Source organism: Anoplopoma fimbria, chromosome 14 (assembly GCF_027596085.1).
Source record: "Anoplopoma fimbria isolate UVic2021 breed Golden Eagle Sablefish chromosome 14, Afim_UVic_2022, whole genome shotgun sequence".
Lineage (NCBI taxonomy): Eukaryota > Metazoa > Chordata > Actinopteri > Perciformes > Anoplopomatidae > Anoplopoma > Anoplopoma fimbria.
The window spans coordinates 21,923,112-21,944,883 of NC_072462.1; the positions used below are offsets into that span (position 1 = coordinate 21,923,112).

At 39.7% G+C, this 21,772-nt stretch overlaps 1 protein-coding gene across 4 annotated transcripts in view; it reads left to right on the forward strand.

Annotated features, from left to right (window-relative positions):
- Positions 1 to 10,646, forward strand: part of man1b1a (mannosidase, alpha, class 1B, member 1a) — a 14,270-nt gene extending 3,624 nt beyond the window's left edge. For all 4 annotated transcript variants that reach the window (XM_054612646.1, XM_054612644.1, XM_054612647.1 and 1 more), the window contains 12 exons: positions 1,943 to 2,051; positions 3,086 to 3,291; positions 3,738 to 3,889; positions 4,631 to 4,749; positions 5,341 to 5,532; positions 6,186 to 6,334; positions 6,663 to 6,851; positions 7,386 to 7,576; positions 8,171 to 8,291; positions 8,643 to 8,837; positions 9,976 to 10,107; positions 10,189 to 10,646. In XM_054612646.1, coding sequence (XP_054468621.1) covers positions 1,943 to 2,051; positions 3,086 to 3,291; positions 3,738 to 3,889; positions 4,631 to 4,749; positions 5,341 to 5,532; positions 6,186 to 6,334; positions 6,663 to 6,851; positions 7,386 to 7,576; positions 8,171 to 8,291; positions 8,643 to 8,837; positions 9,976 to 10,107; positions 10,189 to 10,398 — 1,965 coding nt within the window. In that variant the 3' untranslated portion in view covers positions 10,399 to 10,646. The remainder of the gene's footprint in view (positions 1 to 1,942; positions 2,052 to 3,085; positions 3,292 to 3,737; positions 3,890 to 4,630; positions 4,750 to 5,340; positions 5,533 to 6,185; positions 6,335 to 6,662; positions 6,852 to 7,385; positions 7,577 to 8,170; positions 8,292 to 8,642; positions 8,838 to 9,975; positions 10,108 to 10,188) is intronic.
- Positions 10,647 to 21,772: the final 11,126 nt, after the last annotated feature.

The window sequence follows — 21,772 nt, forward strand, 5'->3', positions numbered from 1 at the left end:
GGGTCGCTGCTTTCATCACAGGTTTTCGCTTTCATTCTTGTAAAACTGGTCTTATAACCACGTTTATAATGAGACTACCTCAGATGTGTTGTTCACTGAATACTTGTGTTACACACATAGATTGTAAAATAAGTGGGCGTAGCCCCCTGTTCTGATAAGTGAAGCAAAAGTGGAATTACCTTAAACCTGCATCTTTCTTATTGCCAGCAGATGTATACTCCACTGGTTGCCCACTGCTGGCAATCCATGAAACAAGTGACCATTCTTCTCACTTGATTTAGTACGTCAGCAAACATTGTAAATGTTCAATACAGCATGACCAAATATGGTCAACATACAGAGAGAATTCAGGGAACAGTAGTTGGACCGTTCCATTCTGGGGAGCAAATTAAATAAGATTACTGCTGTTCTGGGGAGTTGAAATGAGTAGATGCTGAGGAAATAGGAGAGTGGTGTATCCTGATACACAACAACCTGCTAAAATGCATGTAAACGGGTTTTGGGGCATTATGATCTGCAATATACACTGCCGGTGTGTGTTCCCTTTAAATCTATGATATGTGGCCTGACATTATTTCAAACACAGTTATTTTTCCGCAAAACAATGTTTGGAATCCATTTTTCCATCTGTTTTTAATCCTTAAACTGATTAAAAAACACGAAGTAGTATTACAAACAGATTGTTTTAATGCATCGCTCTAATCTTCAGATACCCTGACCATAAACAAAAAGGCTTGTTAAATCATCGTTTCAACGTGATAACTTCTTTTGTCCCTTCTGGTTTTGAAACAAGCACATCTGCTCAGTCGGCTCTCATAAACGCCAGGGAATTCATTTAGTTCTCTGAATTTAAAAGCAAACCTGAACTCTCATCGACCTATCTGTAACATTTTATTCCAGCAGTATATCAGCGTCAGTTCCTCATAAAGCCAGCTTCATAGCAGAGATGTCCATCTGGCCCAGCAGCGCTCCCCTGTACCTGTTGCTCGTCAAATTTCATTAAGGTTTATGGTCCCTGAGAAAACCATTCCCTGGAAATCATGTTCCTCTAAGTGGCTTGTTGGCTCGCTGTTTGTGTCCTCACACAGCATAAACTGGACTTCTACATGTGCTTCACCACCTATACACATGTCATTGGTTTCCTTCAACATTTCCCAAGAGCTCTGGATACCTCATTGTTATGTATGGCAGTGTGAGTGATCCTTTCAACAGCCAACCTGCCGAGTGCCGACTGCCTGACTCAAGCCCAGTGCAGATAGAGAAAATTAATAATTGTGTCTTCTTCATTGTGCATTATCACCAAAAAAGAAAATATGATGTCTCCCTAATATCTGCATTGCTATTCTCATATCCATTTGGCATGGAGGGGAAAGACTGATACACAATTTTGTTTATGCAATACCATAAAGGCCTGGTTTCCTAAATAATTGTAAAAATGCAGCATTGGTCTGAACAGAATACGTTGATGTTGTCATGGCGAAGGAGCCATTAGCAAAGTAAAAGTACAACGTCCCCTGAGATAAGGTCTCTTATGTGGCTCAATATTTTCATGGTATTGCACATGTGTTAATTAGAGCAGGTAAGAGTGTGGTACCCCTTTGCCTGTTAGCCTTCTCTCCTGAGAGACCCTGACGCTGTCCCTCCCTGTGCACTGCCAGGTATAGCTGCTTACTTAGATCCTTTATTTACGAGCTGCCACTCGGCTTAAAGCATCAGGTGGAGAGAGATGTTGAGTTTTCACAGGGTAAGCCAGACCAGAAAGGCCATCAGGCTTGTCTCTTTATTACACTCTGCTATTTTCAAAGGATGCATAAACAGATCTGGAAGATATTTTAAGAGTGGGAGGATTTGAGAATCTGCTGACAGACGCTTGTGATTTAAATCCAGAGCTGTTACACACGTAGCAGTCTAGTCAGCTTTGTTTTTTTTTATCTGCCTACAGAAATGGAAGCAGCTGTCTCGGCTCCAGCGAAGCCTCATCCTGTTCCTGCTGGCTCTGCTGCTCATATTTGGACTGCTCTCCTATCCCAGCATCACAGAGCAGTGGAGAGGTAAACCATGTCTGCCAGCACAACGCTTAACTCACACACACAAGCTGATTTGGTCGCTGCATTTGGTGGTGATGATGCATTTCAGTGAATTGCTAAAAGGCCACAAATCGCCCCGGTAGTTTCTCTCTTTTGTTTAGATTAGATTTTGTGCTCATTTTTGTCTGTGCACACATGCTTGCTGTTAGTCTTTATTACATCTACTTGCACTTTATTTGATTTTCACACAACATGTGGTGGAAAAAATCTATCAATGTCCCGAGATGAGTCTCATTGAGCGTTGAAATAATGATCAAATGACAATAGCGTGTCTTTGCGGTATTTTATTCTTGCAATAAGAGGCATAGGTTTACAGAGTCACACAGAGTCTGCAAAGGAATACACTGAAGAGAAAGGCTGCACACTCTGATATATGTACTGTAACAAGAATGTCTTGTTAAAGCAGACATGACCAAACTGTCTTGTTATGTCTGCTTTTTTATATTTGTGAGAAGCCTGAGAAGTGAGTAATAAGGCAAGGCTGAGAAATAGATGATGAGGCAGGCGTGAAGGTCAAAGTGGGAATAACATAAATGTTTTCACATGAAACCTTCACATGGTAAAGTTCCAAACATTCACTTAGAAAATGTCCATTACACACGTCCACACTAAGACTGCTAAATCTGAAAATGCTTCTATTGCCTTTTGTTTGGGCTTTGAGTACAAACTTAGTTGGCATATTTTTCAAAATCTGAGTTTTGTGAAGATCCTTCTTCAGAGTAGATACATCCGTGTTTATGTGCAGACTGTGAAAAACTGAGCTTCTGGAAAAGGATGACATATGTATGCCTGCTCAGACTTGGTTTGAGGCTAAAGGATGACATATATGTATTTGAGCTCAGAATGGGTATGGGGGTGTGTGGCAATAGGAGTTAGGAAGACAACTTTCTGTATTTTGTCGGACGGCTAATACTGTGATGGCTATATAATAATAATATAGTCAGCTGGCATAGTATAGACTTTATCTCTGCTTATGTTATTGTTCATATTTTATTCAGGGTGGTCCGACAGGGAGGACTGGCTGGAGCTGAATGACAGAGACGTTAAGGATCTTCCGCCTATATTGGATCAAGCCACAGGTAAAGGTCTGCCTCCTGTGGCAGGGCCACATGTGCTGCCAGCTGTGGATCCAGATGCAGATGCAGGTGCTCCGGTGGAGCCCAGAGGACCAAACATCCCCATTTTGCCTAGACCTCCCACTAAGGTGGGAACTGTGTTTGTATTTATTTATTTCACATCAGTCAACATCAGTTAATAAGTAAACATGATGATGTCAGCCAAAGTTGTTGCTAGATGGTAATTACAGTCAGACACATTACACTTACATCACACATAATTAAAAGCTATACATCTCTGTTTTGGTCTGCATTGTTCTTTTGTATCGATAAAGCACTTAAATAATTAATGTTCATTCTATCTAATTGGGAGAGGTAGTGAACATGTACATCCATCACTGGTGACAAACCATTGATAATGGGGAGCTCTCTTCTTGCGCTTGTGTATTATTGCTGGTCCACAGGTTTGTAATTAAGGGTCTGGAACAGTCTCTTAAGTGACCGTTCCAACTCTGATTCAGTTTGCTAAAATGGTTTTTAAAGTTGCCTTATTTGGACTAAATATTAAGAATCTTATTATTTTATCTATCCACAGATTAAGACTTTCCCAAACAAGAGAGGTCCACCGAGCCTGCAGAAAGATGGAAATATTTCAGACACAGTCCGTGAGGTGAAGCAAGTGCCAGAGGTGGCTCAAGAAGAAGAAGAAGAAGGACAGGAGGAGGACAAAGAAAAGAAGATTGTCAGGTAATCTGCTTTTTGTTTGTTTTTGCAACTGTTTGCCAAAAAAAATCAGAAAATTTGCCACCCTTTATGCGGATAAAGCTGGGTTTCCTGCTTGTAAGGATACCAGAATGCATTGTGCGCAAGCTTCTGACACCTGGAGGGTCCAAGCCGGCCTTATCCTCTTGCACGGCTACTACAGCCTCACATTCTCTCCGCTGCATTTCTTTTGGCCATATACCCAGTCCTCTCTCGAATAAATAAGATTGAATATCCGAGTCAGCCCAAACACAGTAAAATGTATTCTCGTCTAGAGCATCCTCTGCACTCATATTTTGGGATGCCATTTTCAATGTTGGAAAAGGAGCTAGATTGCAATATAGTGCAATAAAATACTGTTTTTGAGCGGCATCTAGAGCACAGCGCTCCTGGCTACCCAGAGGCAGAGACTTGAATACCAAGCTGAAACAGCCTGTACTTCTTCCTAACCTCACATCACCCTGCCTTACATCACTGTCATGTCAAAAGATGGCTTTCTCCTCCAACATAGCACACACTGAGGAATGTAATGCTTCATACCACCACATTTATCCTCAACACTGATTGGATATCCACATAAAAAGTTCATGATGATTACAACATGTTAATGGGATAAAGCATTTTCCAGCCGCACCCAGGCCCTCTGGCATTTGTTGCAGTAAATTAATCAGAGAATCAGTTGTAAATGATACAGTTGTAAGACAGGTTTTTACTTTTGTCTCGCAGCTGGAGAGGAGCAATGATCGAAGCTGACCAAGCCACAGAGACTCCGCCCTCGACCAATGAGAGAGAAGCTGCGGCGCCCCCAGCCCCAGCTAACCCTGCTGACACTGTCCCACCAGAAGGTCTGTACTGAATTCCAACATAAGTTAAGGCACATTGTCATTAACAAACTTTTATCCAGTAATCTTTTGTTGTTTTTCTCAATAGTCCACCAATAGTTCTGTATATAAAATGTGCAAAACTAATAAAAAAATATCCGTCCAAACCCAAAGATTTTCACTTCATAATGATGTAAAACACAGAAACCATAAGAATTTACTGTCATTCTTTATTGTTCTCCAGCCTTCATTTAGTTCCTCCTATCTCATTCTTTTTGTTCAGAAGTTGCCAAAAGTTCAAACTTTTCTTTCTCTTTGGGTCCACTGAGAAACTTTCCTCACAAGCAGATTCTTTCACAGAGCATTGTCCAGCTCTACTGGTATATGCTGTTTAAAGCCCAGCACCTTTTTCTTTTTTCCTTTTACAGTTTTAATATTTCTAACATGCAGGATAAACCCCTGCTGTGCTCAAAGCAGCAGCACTAATGCATGGCACAGAATATTACTTCTAATGAAAATAATCAGAAAATGAGACATTGTTGGTAGAGCGTCCTAGAGGAAACACAGACTTTGAAGATAACACTTTCATTTCTTATTCATTCCTTTTGTTTGTAGTTTCATCTGGAACTGTGGACAGACTGGAGGCCGTATGTGATGCCTTCAGACATGCGTGGAAAGGCTATAAGGACTACGCCTGGGGTCACGATGAGCTCAAGCCCATCTCCAGATCTTTCGGAGAATGGTTCGGACTGGGTTTGACGCTCATTGATTCTTTGGACACGATGTGGATTCTGGGCCTAAAAGAAGGTATTGTGTGTCAGTCATTCCCTCTATCTTGGGGCTGGGTATCATTTGATATGTTTTAATACCAAACAAAATTCAATACTGATATAGAGTTTTCATATCTGTTTGCAAACACTCGCATCTTTCCATTTTGTATTTTATAAACCGACATATTGAAAAAGAAAAGTTGTATAAAGCCTTTTTTTGCTCCAGAGGGAGCTGCATGAAGTCTGATGCCTTGGTTCTGAAAACTACAAGTTTAACAATGAAATAAATCGGGAGGGGGTGTGGAGTTTGAAAAAGTGATGTTACCAGATCTCTGTAGCTTGTCCTCATCTCTGCTTGAGGCAAGCGTCTTGAAGCCACATTAGCCGCTACACTAGCAGTCAAGGTTGCACTATGGGTGATGTAGGCTCCAGGTTTTGACAATGCAATATCTCAATAGATTTTGATCATTTATTTATTTTACTGTCCCTCCTAAGTCCGACAGTGTCCTAGGAGTGCAATGTTTTCTTTTAAGAATCTGACAAAGACTTGGCCGGGGCCTGTCTCTGCAGTTTCTTACGAGATGTCTTTGATCCACCATGTTAAATTGATGTAATCAAATGTAATACTTTTTTTTTTTTTCTCTTTCTCGCTCTCTTTCCCACTCTTGTACTTCGACTCGCTCCACATAGAGTTTGCCGAAGCAAAGGACTGGGTAGAGAAAGAGCTCTCTTTTGACAAGAACGTGGACGTAAATCTTTTTGAGACAACCATCCGTGTCCTCGGGGGCCTGCTGAGTACCTACCATCTGACAGGAGACCAACTCTTTCTAGAGAAAGCTGTGAGTCCGTCCATAACAGGCCCTCTTACTGTCTTGTTTTCTTCTGTTGTGTAGTTGGTTAATGTTTTTAAGAAATCAGGTTCTAATATGACATTGAAACTCATCTAGCTTCATATTAAACTATATTGTCGAATTGACTAGGTTCAGATTCTCCTCTGCCTAACTTCAGTTGCATGTTTACAGCTGACTTCAGATCGAATGATATGGTAATCTTATGTGTAAAGCAGTTCCTATTTCAAAAAATCCAGCCAATGATGATTAACTCTTCATACTGAAACTCAGAAAAAGGGATTTTCCTCATAATTCTGTTTCTTCTCTCCACTTAAAGAAAGACATCGGGTCCAGGTTGATGCCTGCCTTCAAAACTCCCTCTAAGATCCCGTTCTCAGACGTTAACATCGGGAGGGGAACAGCTCACCCCCCTCGATGGACGTCAGACAGCACGCTGGCCGAGGTCACCAGCATTCAGCTAGAATTCAGAGAGCTGAGCCGCCTCACTCAGGACCCACAGTACCAGGTCAGGATGCAAAGAGGGCCTCCATTGCAGTCAAACGTGCTCTGGTGTGCGTGTCCAATGGTTTTGTTTTGGCAGTTCTCTGAGATGGAGTAAAAAAAGATTGGAGGCAATTTATATAGATTTTAGATTGAGGGTTTCAGTTCTGCTGAAATCAGACATTAATGTACAGCGCGCAGACACTTGTGTGATTGAAGTGACAAGCATGAGCTAGGATTTGCTTTAAATCCATCAGGCTGTCAGTTTATGAGTGATTCCAGAAACCGGAGTTTGCCCCTGAAGCTTTTAAGCCCAACCTGCCATTAATTTGAATAATTTCTGTCCTAACCTTAGCCAGCCCTGTGAGTTGTAGCTTTTGATGAGCCAATTTCATCAAAGTGTGAAATTGCTAATAACTTTCTAAATGATAAATTGCGTCAAACAGTGTTTTTCAAACGTATTGGCCCACACACCAGCAGTATGTAGAGGGAGGCTGCTGGGGTCATTATCTCATGTCTAGACACTAATTGTGGCTCTGTTTTTTTCTAACCTCCCCAGGAGGTTGTGAATGAGGTAATGAAGCTGGTCCACAAGCTGCCAGGCAAACAGGATGGCCTGGTGCCTATGTTCATCAACACCAACAGCGGCCAGTTCACCCACAAAGGAGTCTTCACGCTTGGTGCCAGGGCAGACAGCTACTATGAATACCTGCTCAAACAGTGGATCCAGGGAGGCAAGACGGAAGACGAGTAATTCAAACTTTGCAATTCTGAGTTGATGTTTTGTGATTGTGAGAGATAACACTGGATTTGAAGGTGGAACAACAGAGCCACTACTGAGAAGCATTTGAAGAAAAATATAACCTGATATGACATTCAGTGTACTGTTAATAGTTAGGCTGTAGGAGTTGCAGCTACAACAATTCAGAGCTGGGAAATAATTTCATCTTATAATGTCAATTTGAGTGAAATTTTATTGTACTGATTAGATCATAATATTTTATCATCTTACAAGATACTGTTAATGTTTCTGAGTGTATTGGATTTAAAAAAGAAATGGCATACATAGTCGAAGTTCTTGTTCTACACATGAAGTATTTGAGGTAATGCATAATAGTGGAAATCACTGCATTTGCACCACTTTAAGTATAATATATGTATATTTTGTGTTTTTGCAATATTGGGATTTAGTCAACACCAGAGAATTTTTTGGTTTTATAGTTGTGATAATGACTACAGTTATATTGCAAAGCCCTAAACAAAATCACTAGAGACTGACTAATATTATACTGACTAATATCTTTCTATCACATTCTGTAACATTTTGTGTTTTGTTTTGTCCAGCCTGTTGGAGGACTACCTTCAGGCTGTGGAAGGAGTGAAAAAACATCTTTTGAGACAGACGGGGCCAAACAAATTGACCTTTGTTGGAGAGTTGTCCCACACCCGCTTCAACCCAAAAATGGTAGGGATGCTCACCAAAAGTCAGTGTGCTAAGTACGTGGGGTGTCAGGGGGTCGAAAGTCCTTAATTAATCTGGGAGCTACTGGAAAACTCAAAAGCAGAATTTATAGTGTTTTACTATATTTACCCAGGCCTTCTGTTTTTTGTAAATACCGCGCACAGCCCAAGGACCCCTGATTGCTGTAGCTTAATTTGCACACTGTCAAAACTCAATAAACTCACAGACAATGACAATACAAACTCATTCGCTGTTCTGTCCATCATCCAGTCCAATCAATTCCATCTCAAATCCTTAACTCCCATCACTCTCGTCCGTCCTGATTGCTCCTCTCTCTCGTGTCTCTTTCTACAGGACCACCTTGTGTGCTTCCTGCCAGGAACCTTGGCACTTGGGGCCCACAACGGCCTCCCGGGGGACCACATGGATCTGGCAGTACAGCTGATGGAGACGTGTCACCAGATGTACAAGCAGATGGAGACGGGGCTGAGCCCAGAGATCGTGCACTTTAACCTGCAGGCCAGTGATGGGCACGATGTCGTTGTCAAGGTGAGGCTAATAGCAGAAAGCTGGCTTTTTTCTTTTTCTAATTGAATTTTTAATTATCATGTAATCATTGATATTTTCATTTTTTTATCTTTTTGTTGTATGTAAAATTTAAGATGCGATTAAAAATAGGAAAAAATGTCTAAATGGCAACTGACCTTCTGTTAAGCAATTCGACAAAATGCAAAGAAACTTTTTTTTTAACAAATCTCTTTGTAAATTCAAATGTGCAATTGGAAAAACTATTTTCTTTAGCGACTTATTTTGGTGCTTTCTGTTGAACGCACATTCTGTAATTTGAAAGAAGCTTCAGAGACCAACATTAGAGAGAGCCGACTGCTGAGTGAGTCTAAATTTGTCATGGGAGTTATGTCCATAACCTTCCTGACCCTCCTCAATGCTCATTTTCTTTTCCATTAACTGCCCTTGGTTTGTCAAAAGCATCCAATATTATTGTACTTGTCTCCACTGCTGCCTTCATTAACCTCAAATATAATTACAAAACATTTTAGGAGCTCATTCTTATTCTAGGATTAAAAACTAAGGAAATGAATATCAGATTATACAGGATTTAATCATTTATTTTGTACGAGTAATTTACCTGTTGTAATAAAACAATATGTTTGTCCTATGGTTGTATGACCTTGGAGGTTTGGATTTCAATACACAGATTGTTTTACATTTCCGGTTCTTTATAGGCGTTTTTATGTAGGTAAGGTAAAGCGTAAAGTAAAACAAAATAAGAGAAATCAAAAGGATACCTTTAAAAAAATCCTCCTAAAAAAGATATAAAGGTTGCCCCAGTACTGGTTGTTACCGTGGACTTGTTTTATTCGACAGCAGAAGGATTACACAGAGGCTTTTTGTAAACTCATGAATTCATTTATTGTGTTTTTTATGGATTCTGTTATATTTAGATGAAACATTCGTTGAGACATCTGTAGCGTTTACATCAATCAAATTCTAGGATAAGGCACCTTCTTATGGTTAGCATTTTAATATATAAGCAAATTTGCAACTTGCCCCAGAGGGTTGTTAAAATCTGTTTTTCTTTTTGTGCTTTGAGCAAATGCTTTTTGTTTCTTCTTATCACTTTGTATTCATTTTTATATTTATTGGCATTTTCTCATTTATGCTCCAGCCTGCAGACAGACACAACCTGCTGAGGCCAGAAACGGTAGAAAGTCTGTTCTACATGTACAGATTCACTAAGGACACCAAGTACAGAGACTGGGGCTGGGACATACTGCACAGCTTCAATAACTACACTAAGGTACGGACAGGCTCATTAACTAACATTACCATTACATTTTGTGTCCTTAAACCACCTGACCCAACGCCTCCACTTCTGCAGGTCCCCGGTGGTGGCTACACGTCCATTAACAACGTTCGTGACCCCGTGAACCCCGGGCCCCGGGACAAGATGGAGAGTTTCTTCCTGGGTGAGACGCTGAAGTACCTGTATCTGCTCTTCTCTGACGACATGGAGCTGCTCAGTCTAGACAAGTATGTCTTTAACACAGAGGCCCACGCTCTCCCCATATGGCCCTCCCCACCCAAATGAGGTCACCATGCAGGAGATGTGTGTAAAGATCAGACCAACAGAGTCCTCTATGAGTCAAAGACTGTTATTGCCGCTGAGTCAGGCAATTCTCTAAAGCAAACCGTCCAGGCTGGACTGCTGTGTTGAGCAGTGAAGCAGACCGGTGCTGTCTACTTGTACTTTGACATGTTTCCATGTGGAGGAGTTTGATTTCTTTCAGTCTTTTTCTCCTTGTTTTCATTTGTTTTTTCCTAAGGAAAAGGTTTGTGTTAGAGCTGGTCTCTAAAGTAAAAAGCTTCTTTTTTTTTTTTTTTTTTTTTTTTTTTTTTTTTTTTTATATAAATAAGCTCTGACTAGCTGGCTCCAACAGGAGACAAGAAAGAAGACGGCAGGAGGGCTTCATTACTGGGGTGACTGGGATAGTTCCTGTATGTGTTTGTTTGCAACAATCATGTCATCCCAGACTTTTTCTTTGCTATGGGAGATGAACATCCTCATGAGTCCTACATAGTCAGGTATCATGGCTGTGAACGAGTCCTCAGATTCATTCTGTTAACTCACTGCTATTTCAAGGTGCAGTAACCAATAATGGAAATGGAGTGTGTTCAGCTACATTTATATTTAAACAGTTTGCTCTAGAGGACAAGTCACATATTGTTTGTTAAAGTCTTTACTTTGGCAGAAGCCAGTGCACTTGCTCGCGTTTCAGAATGACATAAAATAAGTAAAGTGGTACAGTTGAATCCCCTTTGGGATGCCGGTCAACTGTATTGTCCCATCTTAAGTGCTTAGGAGCATGGGCAGCTACAGGGCAGTGTCCAGAGACCAGTTTCAGTTCTGAGGCCAGTGCCTTGCTGAAAAGCAAATGCAACATATTCCTCATACCTAGCCTCAATGTCTTCAATTACATAAAGGCTTTTTACGGACCTTTATGGCTAGTAAGCTTGCCATAACCCAGCAATTACACAAATCCAATTATTTAAAACTGGATTGACTATGAAAAATGCATCTTAGCCTGTTTTGTTGTTTGGGTACAAACGTTCTAATTAGTCCAGCTTTGAGGTGTTGAGCTCAATGGATTCTCGTTGCATATTTTCCAGACTCTCGTTTTCTGGCGAGAACCGAGTTCACTGAGGTTGTCTTCTTCTAGGTCACCAGATTAAAACACTGGTGGGTTGACTGATTGTTAATAAATCATGTGACTTGTTGCACGGAAGGCAACGTGAGTGAGAGTTTGAGAGAGTGCCGGTGTGTCAGAGTTTGTAACTTTGTAACTAAGTATTCTAAAAGATTTACAGCCTGTTTACCGGCTGCCGTGTCTGCAGCACTCTCTCAACACTAGACTAATTTAAAAAGCTGTATTCCCCATTAGTCACTAAGACACAAAAACATGTTTCAAGTTTAAAATAAAGAAGATGCCTTTTAAATATGGTAACGCTGATTGCACAGTCACACCGCCTTGTCACTAGCACATGAAATGAAAAGATTAGTAAACAACGACTAGACTTTCATTACAAACACATGTTTCTATAACCCCAAAGTTAGAAAGTTTAAGTAAACAGAGGTCTATTTAATGAATCAGTGGTTAATAATGTTCAGTTGGTGCTGCACACATGATGAATGAACGTACTTTCTACTAATTCTACTAATGAATGTAAACATTGTTCTTTATTATTTTATTTACCATTCGGTCATAGAGGAGCACTTGTCAGTAAGTGTGTTCATAAGAACTCTAGTCCCTCTGGTTTTGGGTCTAATCTTTGTTTTTTTTTAATTAAATTTGGGATTGTATTCCCACTTGTTTAACATTATATGAAGGGCAATTAGTTGAGGCTTCCATGCAGTCTTAAATTTGCAGTTGTTGTGAAGTAAGAAGAATATAAACCAAGTCACTAAGTCATCATTTCCTTTGTCAGGGACAATAAACATGCAACTGTTCATTCATCATGAAGTTTTTCATATTGTTTTTCTTCATACTTGGAAGAGTTTAATTCATGCTACGTAGAAATCTGTGACTTCCCGTCTAATGTGATGTTGAGCAGTGTGGGAGCGCTTGTTTTCCATATAGTGACATCGACAAATCAATCTGAAGGACATATCCGGTGTACTGTAGGAGCTGCTTTGACGTCGGCTGAACCCACACTATTCGATCTTTACTTTCAATTCTCAGGTCCAAAAAGGATCAACGTCTCGCTTCATTTTTTCTGTGGTTTGAACGGACCATCATGTCCAATCACCTCCTTCTGAACAGAGAGCCATACACTCCTCCACATCATTGAATGTGCACTACATTTGCCAATGCTCTGCTGTGCCTATTGAAATGTTTATTGTGCGACGGTGGTTTGGTTCTGTTTTTATTTCACTTTTTTCATTGCTGCTGTATCAGTGGTGTTAATTTGTGAAGTGCTACGAGGGAAAGTTTGATTCATGGTTTGTACTTTTAGTCTGGATGGGGGGGTGATAAAACAACATGGGTGTAAATATTGTGTGTAAATTGTTTCCGGTTTTGATATTCCATGTGATCATGGCAAAAACGTTCTGTTTTAAGCAGGTTTTGAGTCTACTCTTCTTTTGAGACTGAAACAGTGACGGGTACATTTTATATTTACTAAGGTTTTTGATTTTTTTTTTTTGGTTTTTGTTTTACACCGCAATCAAAAATCCTAATTAGGAAACATATTATACAAAAAGGCTTACTTGATTCAAGAAGGACAGCTGTACTACATCTTTCACAGTATTTTATGGATTATCCTTCCATCCATTAACCCAATTTAAATTCCTGGTGCATATAAAATGCTGATTAAATGAGAGACTTACATACATGCATTCATATGTTTCTCTATTAACTTTGAGTGTTTCTGTGACCACATTCAAACCAGACTTGACCTGGTAAGGTAGAGTTACGGGGCTGCAGCTGTCATGAGGTGCTATCAGAGTAGATGGTATGTGTGACTCTCACAGAAAAAACTACTCTGGGTACCTTTCAAATATAATGCTTTGTTGGAAATGGCGATAAAAACTTAAGCCGTCCATTCACCAGATCACACATGTGAGGAAGCCAAACTGAATCACTCAGTGGAAATCAGCCATACCTCTTAACCAATTTGAATTTGGTTTAATGAGTGTGATGTTCTTATAAAATTATATATTACTAAATCTGCAAAAAGCCTTACACACTTTTAAGGATAAGGCTGGGATTATTCGTTTTTTTCTATTGTCGACAAAGACCATGAAAAGAGTAAATCCAACAATTACTTTAGTCAGACTCTTAATACTTGGACTCCCCCGGGTAGCTGGAGGTACTCTACCTCAAGGCCATTGGTTACTACTAAAGATGTAACAAAAACATCAACAGAGTATAAAATTGTTGGGTATTTTTTGTTTTGCTTTAAAGGGTCAATCATTTCTTAAAATAGCTGGGCACTGTAGTTTTTATCAAACATTACTCAAACGGGAGGAAATAGCAGATTTGTCTGGGACTATTTTCAGTAGCGGATTAATACACATTTTGTTATTTACGGCCGCGCGACGGTGTTTGTGGGATTGACTCGAGATAAACTACACTGTGTGTGTGTGTGTGTGTGTGTGTGTGTGTGTGTGTGTGTGTGTGTGTGTGTGTGTGTGTGTGTGTGTGTGTGTGTGTGTGTGTGTGTGTGTGTGTGTGTGTGTGTGTGTGTGTGTGTGTGTGTGTGTGTGTGTGTGTGTGTGTGTGTGTGTGTAAAACAATGTGGCTCACAGATGTATTTGATAGTTTTTTAACAACAGTGGAGATCTGTATTTGGCATCACCTGTATATGTTTTCTTTTTATATTTGTAATGGAACCCCATCATAAACCTGAGACTTGTACTATGTTCTGTGTCCACAGAGGGATCTGAAAGTCAGAACACAAAAATCTTCAGATAAGTTGGTAGCAGAACCGATAAAAGACCAGAAATAACTCATTGGGCTCCACGATGAGCTCTCACAGCTATTTCAGTTCCCTCTGCTTTGTCACTTTATATTCTCATTATTTTTCACGTCTGCTTCTTCCACTGAAAGGAAATTGGTCTAGCCTAGTCCCATTTTTAAAAACATTTTCAATTGATTATTGCGGTTGTATTGTAAAATTGCAGTTGTGTAGTACGTTAAGGTTTTGTGCAACAAATGAGGGTTTAGGGTTTTGTAGCATTTAGACCTGTTCAACTCTCTGTTATATAAGCTGATTTGCTGAATCTTCCACTTGTGATGATAATTATTGTAAATGTGATTATTATTGAATCCAAGCCATAGCAAAATGACAACTCTACTCTTTTACATGGCTGTGGACAACAAAACATCAGCGTCGTCAGTTTCTTGCCTGCAGGGGTTTCCTGCTTGAGCGACCTGGATCAATAACGTGTTCGCTGGTTCAATCGATTAATTGAGCCATGCGAAAACAAAAAGAAAAAAAGAAACACATCTTGACACAGTAATCACTTCTCTCCAAGATGACGGAGACAGTATGCCGACCTGCAAGTCGATAACTCATCTGCATATTTTGATGACATGCTGGCATGCAAAGTATTTATTTGAATTAATGTAAACATTTGTTTCCCCACTTGTCTATACAGAGTATACATTTGACTTTTCAGTTTTCCGAGCTGACACCCTTTTTTCATGTTGTACTCACTTTTTATGGTGCTTTGTTTGTCATTTATCAAATCCACGTTCACTGTACAGATGACTGATCTCGCACTTTGTAACTCAAGTTGTGGCTTATTGATGTTCTCCGAATTCAAACTTCCTTTCTGCCAACTCAATTTTTGAATAAAGCTTTTCAATGAAGGTTTTGGACTTAATCTTGATCTGTTTTCATTTATTTGTTGTTTTTTGGGGGAAAAGCCTGAAGAAGATTCAAAGTTTCATTTAACTTGCAACAAAACACATCACAGCCTCGTCCTCCTTGCTGCATCCCTCTGCTTTCCAGATCTCCCTCCATGAACTCTGTATTTATTGTTTTGGATGTCTCTCCTTTAAGCCATCCATGGTCTAAAGCCACGTCCATGCACAAATGGTTTTCCCAGTTTGGAGAGCAAATCCTTACAGCCAGGCTAAAACATCTGATGGCAAGCCTGAAACCAGTGGTGGCTGTTACAGCAGCAGGTTACTGCCCATGGTTTTAGAATGACATGTTCAACAATCACATGTTAAAACATCAAATCCAGCTGCCCTTGACTGAATGCTAAACTCATTATGTTGTGAGTGCTCCACCAGGGGGCAGCAGAAACCATCTATCACTGTCTACACTGCAAACACTTCCTACTGAACCCGATGAATGCCAAGGCTTAAAGTTGATCAAAACACAAAGCAGCGCTCAAACCAGGAAATGCTTTTCATCTTCATATAGTTAAGTCAGAGTTTGAGCAACCCTGGTGTTTTTGCAGCAGGTACAAAAGGAGGGGGATGAACAACAGACAGAAGACTCATTAGTCATGCATGTGCTGCTGGTGCAATACAGCGCACTATATTGCACCAGCAGCACCTGCATGGGGTCATCTCTTTAAAGAAACAACTCTTTTGTCTTTTTGAAACTGAATTATTTAGTTCCCTTTCTTTTTTCTTGTTCTACATCAGAACATCGGCAGCTCCTACTTCATGGTGCCAGGTGAAAGTATTTGCGTGTTTGACTAACATATCATTAAAATGAAAAGAACACTGTGTTTACATTTGTCACTGCTTGTCATTGCTTGGGCTGACATCTCCTCAGACACACATTTGATGAGTTACCACTGTTCAAGAACGAGAAAAGAGTTTTTGCCTCCGTTACAAATAAAATGTCCTTTTATACCCATTTTAATGTAGCATTAACGACCAATTTAGGCAATGCATACATAAATATACATAACTAAAAGATCAACTCATTGTGTGTTACAAACTAGGTTTGTGGTGAAGTCACTGCTGCAGTCAAATAATAGAAAAAAACCAAATAGGCACACAGGAGGCTATGATACCATTCAAGGCTGGCGGTGGTGTGTGACAGTGTTACACCCTCAATCCGACTGTACGGTCTAAAAAGTACGCTGGTGATTTCCAGCCTCCTGACATTTATTGCACTCTTTCACATAACAGCTGCCACATAAACATGCAGCATGTGTGACATTTTAATAAATGTACAATGGAGACATCATACACACGTGTTGTTTTCGGTATATATATGTTTTTCATTTTAGCTTTAGAGAATATAAAAGAAAATGTGAGTTCCTATCAGACAATTGTCCAATTGTTACATTTTTTATATCACATATTGTTAAATGTAATACATCTGGATCAGAATACCTGGAAGCTATCTTTTTATTAGTATTTATTGTTATTATTATGATGATTATTATTATTATAAATAATATTGCTTTTATTTTCTTATAATTAAAATAAGAATATAACTTAATTTCTCAGTTACTATGTTTTGTACCAACAAAAGATGTTCAGATACCTGGGTATTGTGTTAACATGTAACATCAGCCTGCTTTCTATTGGTGTACTCCAAATATCATATCCAGGTTTCTCAAAACCAGAATAAGGCCTTATAGTCCAAAAACCTGATCCTGACCAGGATACTCATGCTCCTGTAAACACACTCCGGGATTATGGCCCTTGTGACAATCAATTTAGAATATGTCAGTATTTAAATACATTGAAGGATTTGATAAAAAGGTTAATACCAACCAACAAGCAGAAGAACCAGACACCCACACAGAATCATTCTGCATTGATCCCATTAGAGTTGTTAGTTGCTACCATTGTGGGATTTACTGCCACAGCCAGATGGTTTAGACTCCAAATATAATCCAGCATTCTTTAAATCTTCTGTGCATAATTAGATTTTGTTTTTCAGGTTTATAGTGCTGTTGACTTGAGGGATGCTGTGTGGAACTACTACTGTGCTTGGCTCTGAGAGTTAGTTAGCTTGAGGCCCTAAAGCTGCATCTGTCCCCCAAAAGAATATGAAGAATGTGTTTCGGGGAACTAATTGTTGCCCGAGGGGGAATTTAGAAATTTACACTCGAACTCACCAGCTGTCAAAGAGCTTTTTGCCAACAATTGGGTTGAAGAAGTTGTTAGAATAGCTTCACTTTCCCTGCAATTTATTCAAACATGGTGAGTGTTGCCTTGAGCAATTTAGCATGTTGCACACTGTCAACAGTGTGTGTTTGTGTCCCTGCCTGTAGGGGTTGTGTCTGAATAAAGGCTGGATTTGCAACCTGGGGGGAAACTTGCCTTTCTGGGTAAATCACAAGACTTTTTGTGTGTTTTTTGTGATTTTCACTTTCAAAATTTGCAAAACGCTCATGTTTAAAGCCTTATTTGTGATGATTATGGCAAGGGTTACATGGTTGTTTCTTTATGCTACAGGAGAAAAAAAAAAGCATGAGTTAAGGAGATTTACAGCCTGAGGGAAGAAGCTGCTCTGTATTCTTTAAGGCTGGCACCTTACCTCACTAAATGCTCTGTAGATGGATACCAATGATGTTCTGGGCAGTTATTATCGACCGCTGCATTGCACATCTCATCCAGTTTGTAATTTTTCCAGTCAGGATGCTTTATATTGCCCCTCCTTAAAAGTTGACCATAAGTTCAGTATCCAGTTCCAGAGTATGGAACTCAAGCCTGGAGAGCTAAGTTTGCTGATCAGAATCAAGACACTGCTATGTTAATTCTGTGACTTCGATTGCCATTGACTGATTGATTTAAAGTGCACTCCAGGGTCTGTCGGTACAGCATGACATCACTGTCAGGTGTGATTACGGGTTGAAGGGCACACTTCTGCTTTTGCCAAATATCCAGCAGTTAAGTAGGGTCAGATTTAAACAGTTTTCTTGTGTCAGCACTTCTGCTGGCTGTGTATGCAACATTTTTTCCAGGTACCTATCACGCTCAATGGTGCATCACAGCACAGTTCTATTGAATGGGACATCCCAGAATATCTTTTACGATTGCATTTATACATTATTCCAGAGAGGCTTCTTTCAACCATGAAGTGCACTAGAACACTTTTCAGCCTGATGTTAAATGTACCCTGTCAGGCTTATAACTACTAGTACTGCTACTGAGCCGTACTACCTTGCTTGTGTAATGCGCATGATGCAGGACACGTTCCTGCTACGGGTTTCCAACTATTCCACTGACTAAAAGTTGGTGCAAGTAATGTGTTACTGTTGCTGTTTATAAGAAAACTCCACAGGCCGCCTTAAAGGTAATCTAAGTCTTGAAAGGTGCCTGGAACTCTGCAGCCTCAGGTTAGAACCAAAGAAGCAGTAAAGATGAGAGGTACAAAAGTGCTGAACGACAAAAAAAAGGCCATAAAAGGTTGGGGATGAGTGGCCTTAATGTTTGTTTTGAGTAATTTATAACACAATAAAGCCAAACCCAGTAAGCTACTAAAAATAACATTCAAATGATTAAAAGACAGAGACCTTATGGTTTCATTTCTCTGTAAGGTGTCTGAAAAGTTACAGTTGATTATCTTTCCTCTCCATCTTCCTCCCTTTAGGTCTCTCCTCTCCTCCACCTCAGTGTAGGATGATCCATGGGTGGTGCAGACTCACACTCTCACTGTGCAGCTCCTCTGATCCCTGTGAGTTGAATTGATCTGAGCAGCCGGAGACCTTGGCACCGAGGTGTGCCGTGAGCTGTTATCTATCAGCCAAATGTCAGCCACAGCCCTACGGTCCCTCAGATGAAAAATTAAAAGAAAGGCAGGGGGAATGAAGGAAGGAGAGATGAGGGTTGCCAAAATCATGTTTGTTACATGGATATAACTTGGAAAAAGTATATCTATCCCACTGGATATCCTGGGACGTCTTATATTATGAAATATATGGATACATTACTTTTTTCTCTTCTTTGAAATCAGTTGAGTTATTCTTCATCTTTGTTCACTTTAATGTGTTAAAGACTTTTTGGTTCCAGCAAGAACTCGCATATCATCATCATCTCATATTTTCAGTCTTATAGTTTAACGTAGGAAAATTATGTATTTCTGACGTGATAAAACTTTTTATTTACTTCTGCATTTTTTTAATTTATATTTTCGTTAAACATCATGAAGGCCAACACAAGTTATCAGCCTACTGTTACAATACACACAATAGAGTCACTTTAACCCTTCACGTGTTTTTTCCCTCTCAATCATTTATTCTCATTATGTCAATAATTTGGATTTCTACATATTTCTATCTATTTTTTTCATGTTTGAATTTGTTTCCAAACGTGTGTTTCATATTCCTGTTATTTGTTATATATGAATATAGTTCGTGTATTGATATACAGTACCAGTCAAAAGTTTGGACACACCTTCTCATTTAACTACTTTGAAGAATCTAAAATATAAAACATATTCTGGTTTGTTGAGCATTTGTTTGTTTACCACATAATTCCATGTGTTCCTTCATAGTTTGGATGTCTTCAATATTAATCTACAATGTAAAAAAAATAAAATAAAGAAATAAAGAAAAACCATTGAATAAGAGGGTGTGTCCAAACTTTTGACTGGTACTGTATAACAAATACAATATATTATATATATATTATTATTATATTAACAATACAGTGTATTCCCAGTGGACTGTTAATATCTCACAAAGTCAGTTGTATAACATTAACTGTAAACACATAAAGTCTCCCCAGCTGCTTCCAGTATAGAATTAAGATTCCGTCTGGTTTACTCATAAGTTAACTGCTTTGTCAACAGCTTCCCCAGTGTTGCTCTCTGACAGCTTGTGGAGGATATGTGGTTGCCTTGTACGCCACTGCAAGCCTCGGATTCAGCGGGTTACTGCTTCCCTTCACTAAGGTAAGTCAGCTGCTCGTGCTAAGTTTGTCAACAATTGAAATGTGATGCTAACTCATTGCTACCATACACCTACAGTGTGTGTGTGTGTGTGTGTGTGTGTGTGTGTGTGTGTGTGTGTGTGTGTGTGTGTGTGTGTGTGAACTGTGTGATTGGGGAATGCATTGAGGTGCTTCATTGTTGTCAGTAGCCTTAGTGGGGAAATATTTGGGCCTACTTCCGTGTTGTTTGACTGTTAATAGCTAAACTGTTTTAGCTGGTTACTGTTTGAGAGGATTTCCTGCTGGATAACGTAACTGTCTACAGATGTGACTTGTGAGCTGGTTTAAGAAATGATGACATGACACAGTCATCTGTTATATCTGCAAACTCATCATGACTATGTCACATATAGAAAGGATAGTCAGATTCATACTTTTCCTCAGACTTAGCTAAGCAGTTTTACAAAAATATGACAACTCAAAGCATTAAAGCGACAGCTTGTTTTACTGTACTTCATACAACATCAGCTGCTTAAGAGCACGCACATTTATAAGTGTGAAGGGATATGTTTGGGAAATATGCTTGAAAAGTATAAAAAAAAAAGGGGGAAAAAAAATCTAATTTGTTTGTGTGTTATGTAGAGATATGTCCAAGGTTTGTGATCCCTGCAGCTAGTCAGCCAGGCTTTGTTAAGAAAATGATTTCCAGAAGCGTCATTATTGAGAGAGCACTTGTGAAAAGTGTGCAAAAGCAAACTTTTAATAAGTGTGCATAATGTGCATACAAGCTTTTGGTTTGTTGTATGGAATGTTTGATGGAGCACGGCGAGCAGAACACGTCTCTAACTACCACAAAAGTGCACCTTCTGTCTGCGTTCTTTGATTTCTATTAAGCACTGATCAAGACAGAACATAACATGTCAGGCTTGAACCAGTAGACTGGTCTGTAATCCAAAATAAACCCACGACTCTGTCTTTGAAATGCAGACTGCAGGTATATTTCTGGCGTGTGTTGTGCTGCAGAGCTCTCCGGGTGCCTGGCTTCTGTTTACAAAGCCAGATCAAGATTGGCTCTATCTGCACTGCAGTCATCCCAATGTCCAGATTCTACAAGGCCCCAGCAGTTCATGATTTATGTCCATTTTATCCCTGCAGATTATCTGTCTAGTCAGTTGCAGTGAGCTAGATGATAGGCCGGTACGCTGCCTCTGTGTTTATGTGTGTGTGTGTGTGTGTATAAGTGCGCATGCATGCTTTTTATTTATTTTTTATTTTCCAGAAACTGTGTCATCCGTCCATCCACAGCTGCCATTAACGCAGCCGCTTGGCTAACTGTCATCAGATGTCAGATCCAATAATCAATCAAAATCACACACAGTGGGGCTATTTTTAGATGTGGAACATTATGGTGTTGTGAAGTGAGGCAGATCAGTAGCGGATCGACGAGTAAAAAAGATTCTTCCGGATAATGCTTTTTGTTTTGATATCATGTGGAGCTCAACAGAAATGAGTTGTGTCAGTGGTTCTGTTATTTTTTACAATCAAAGTTTGGCCCCAATGAACAAGTTGCATCCCTCTCCTCTTTGGTTTGTTTATTGTTCTACATCA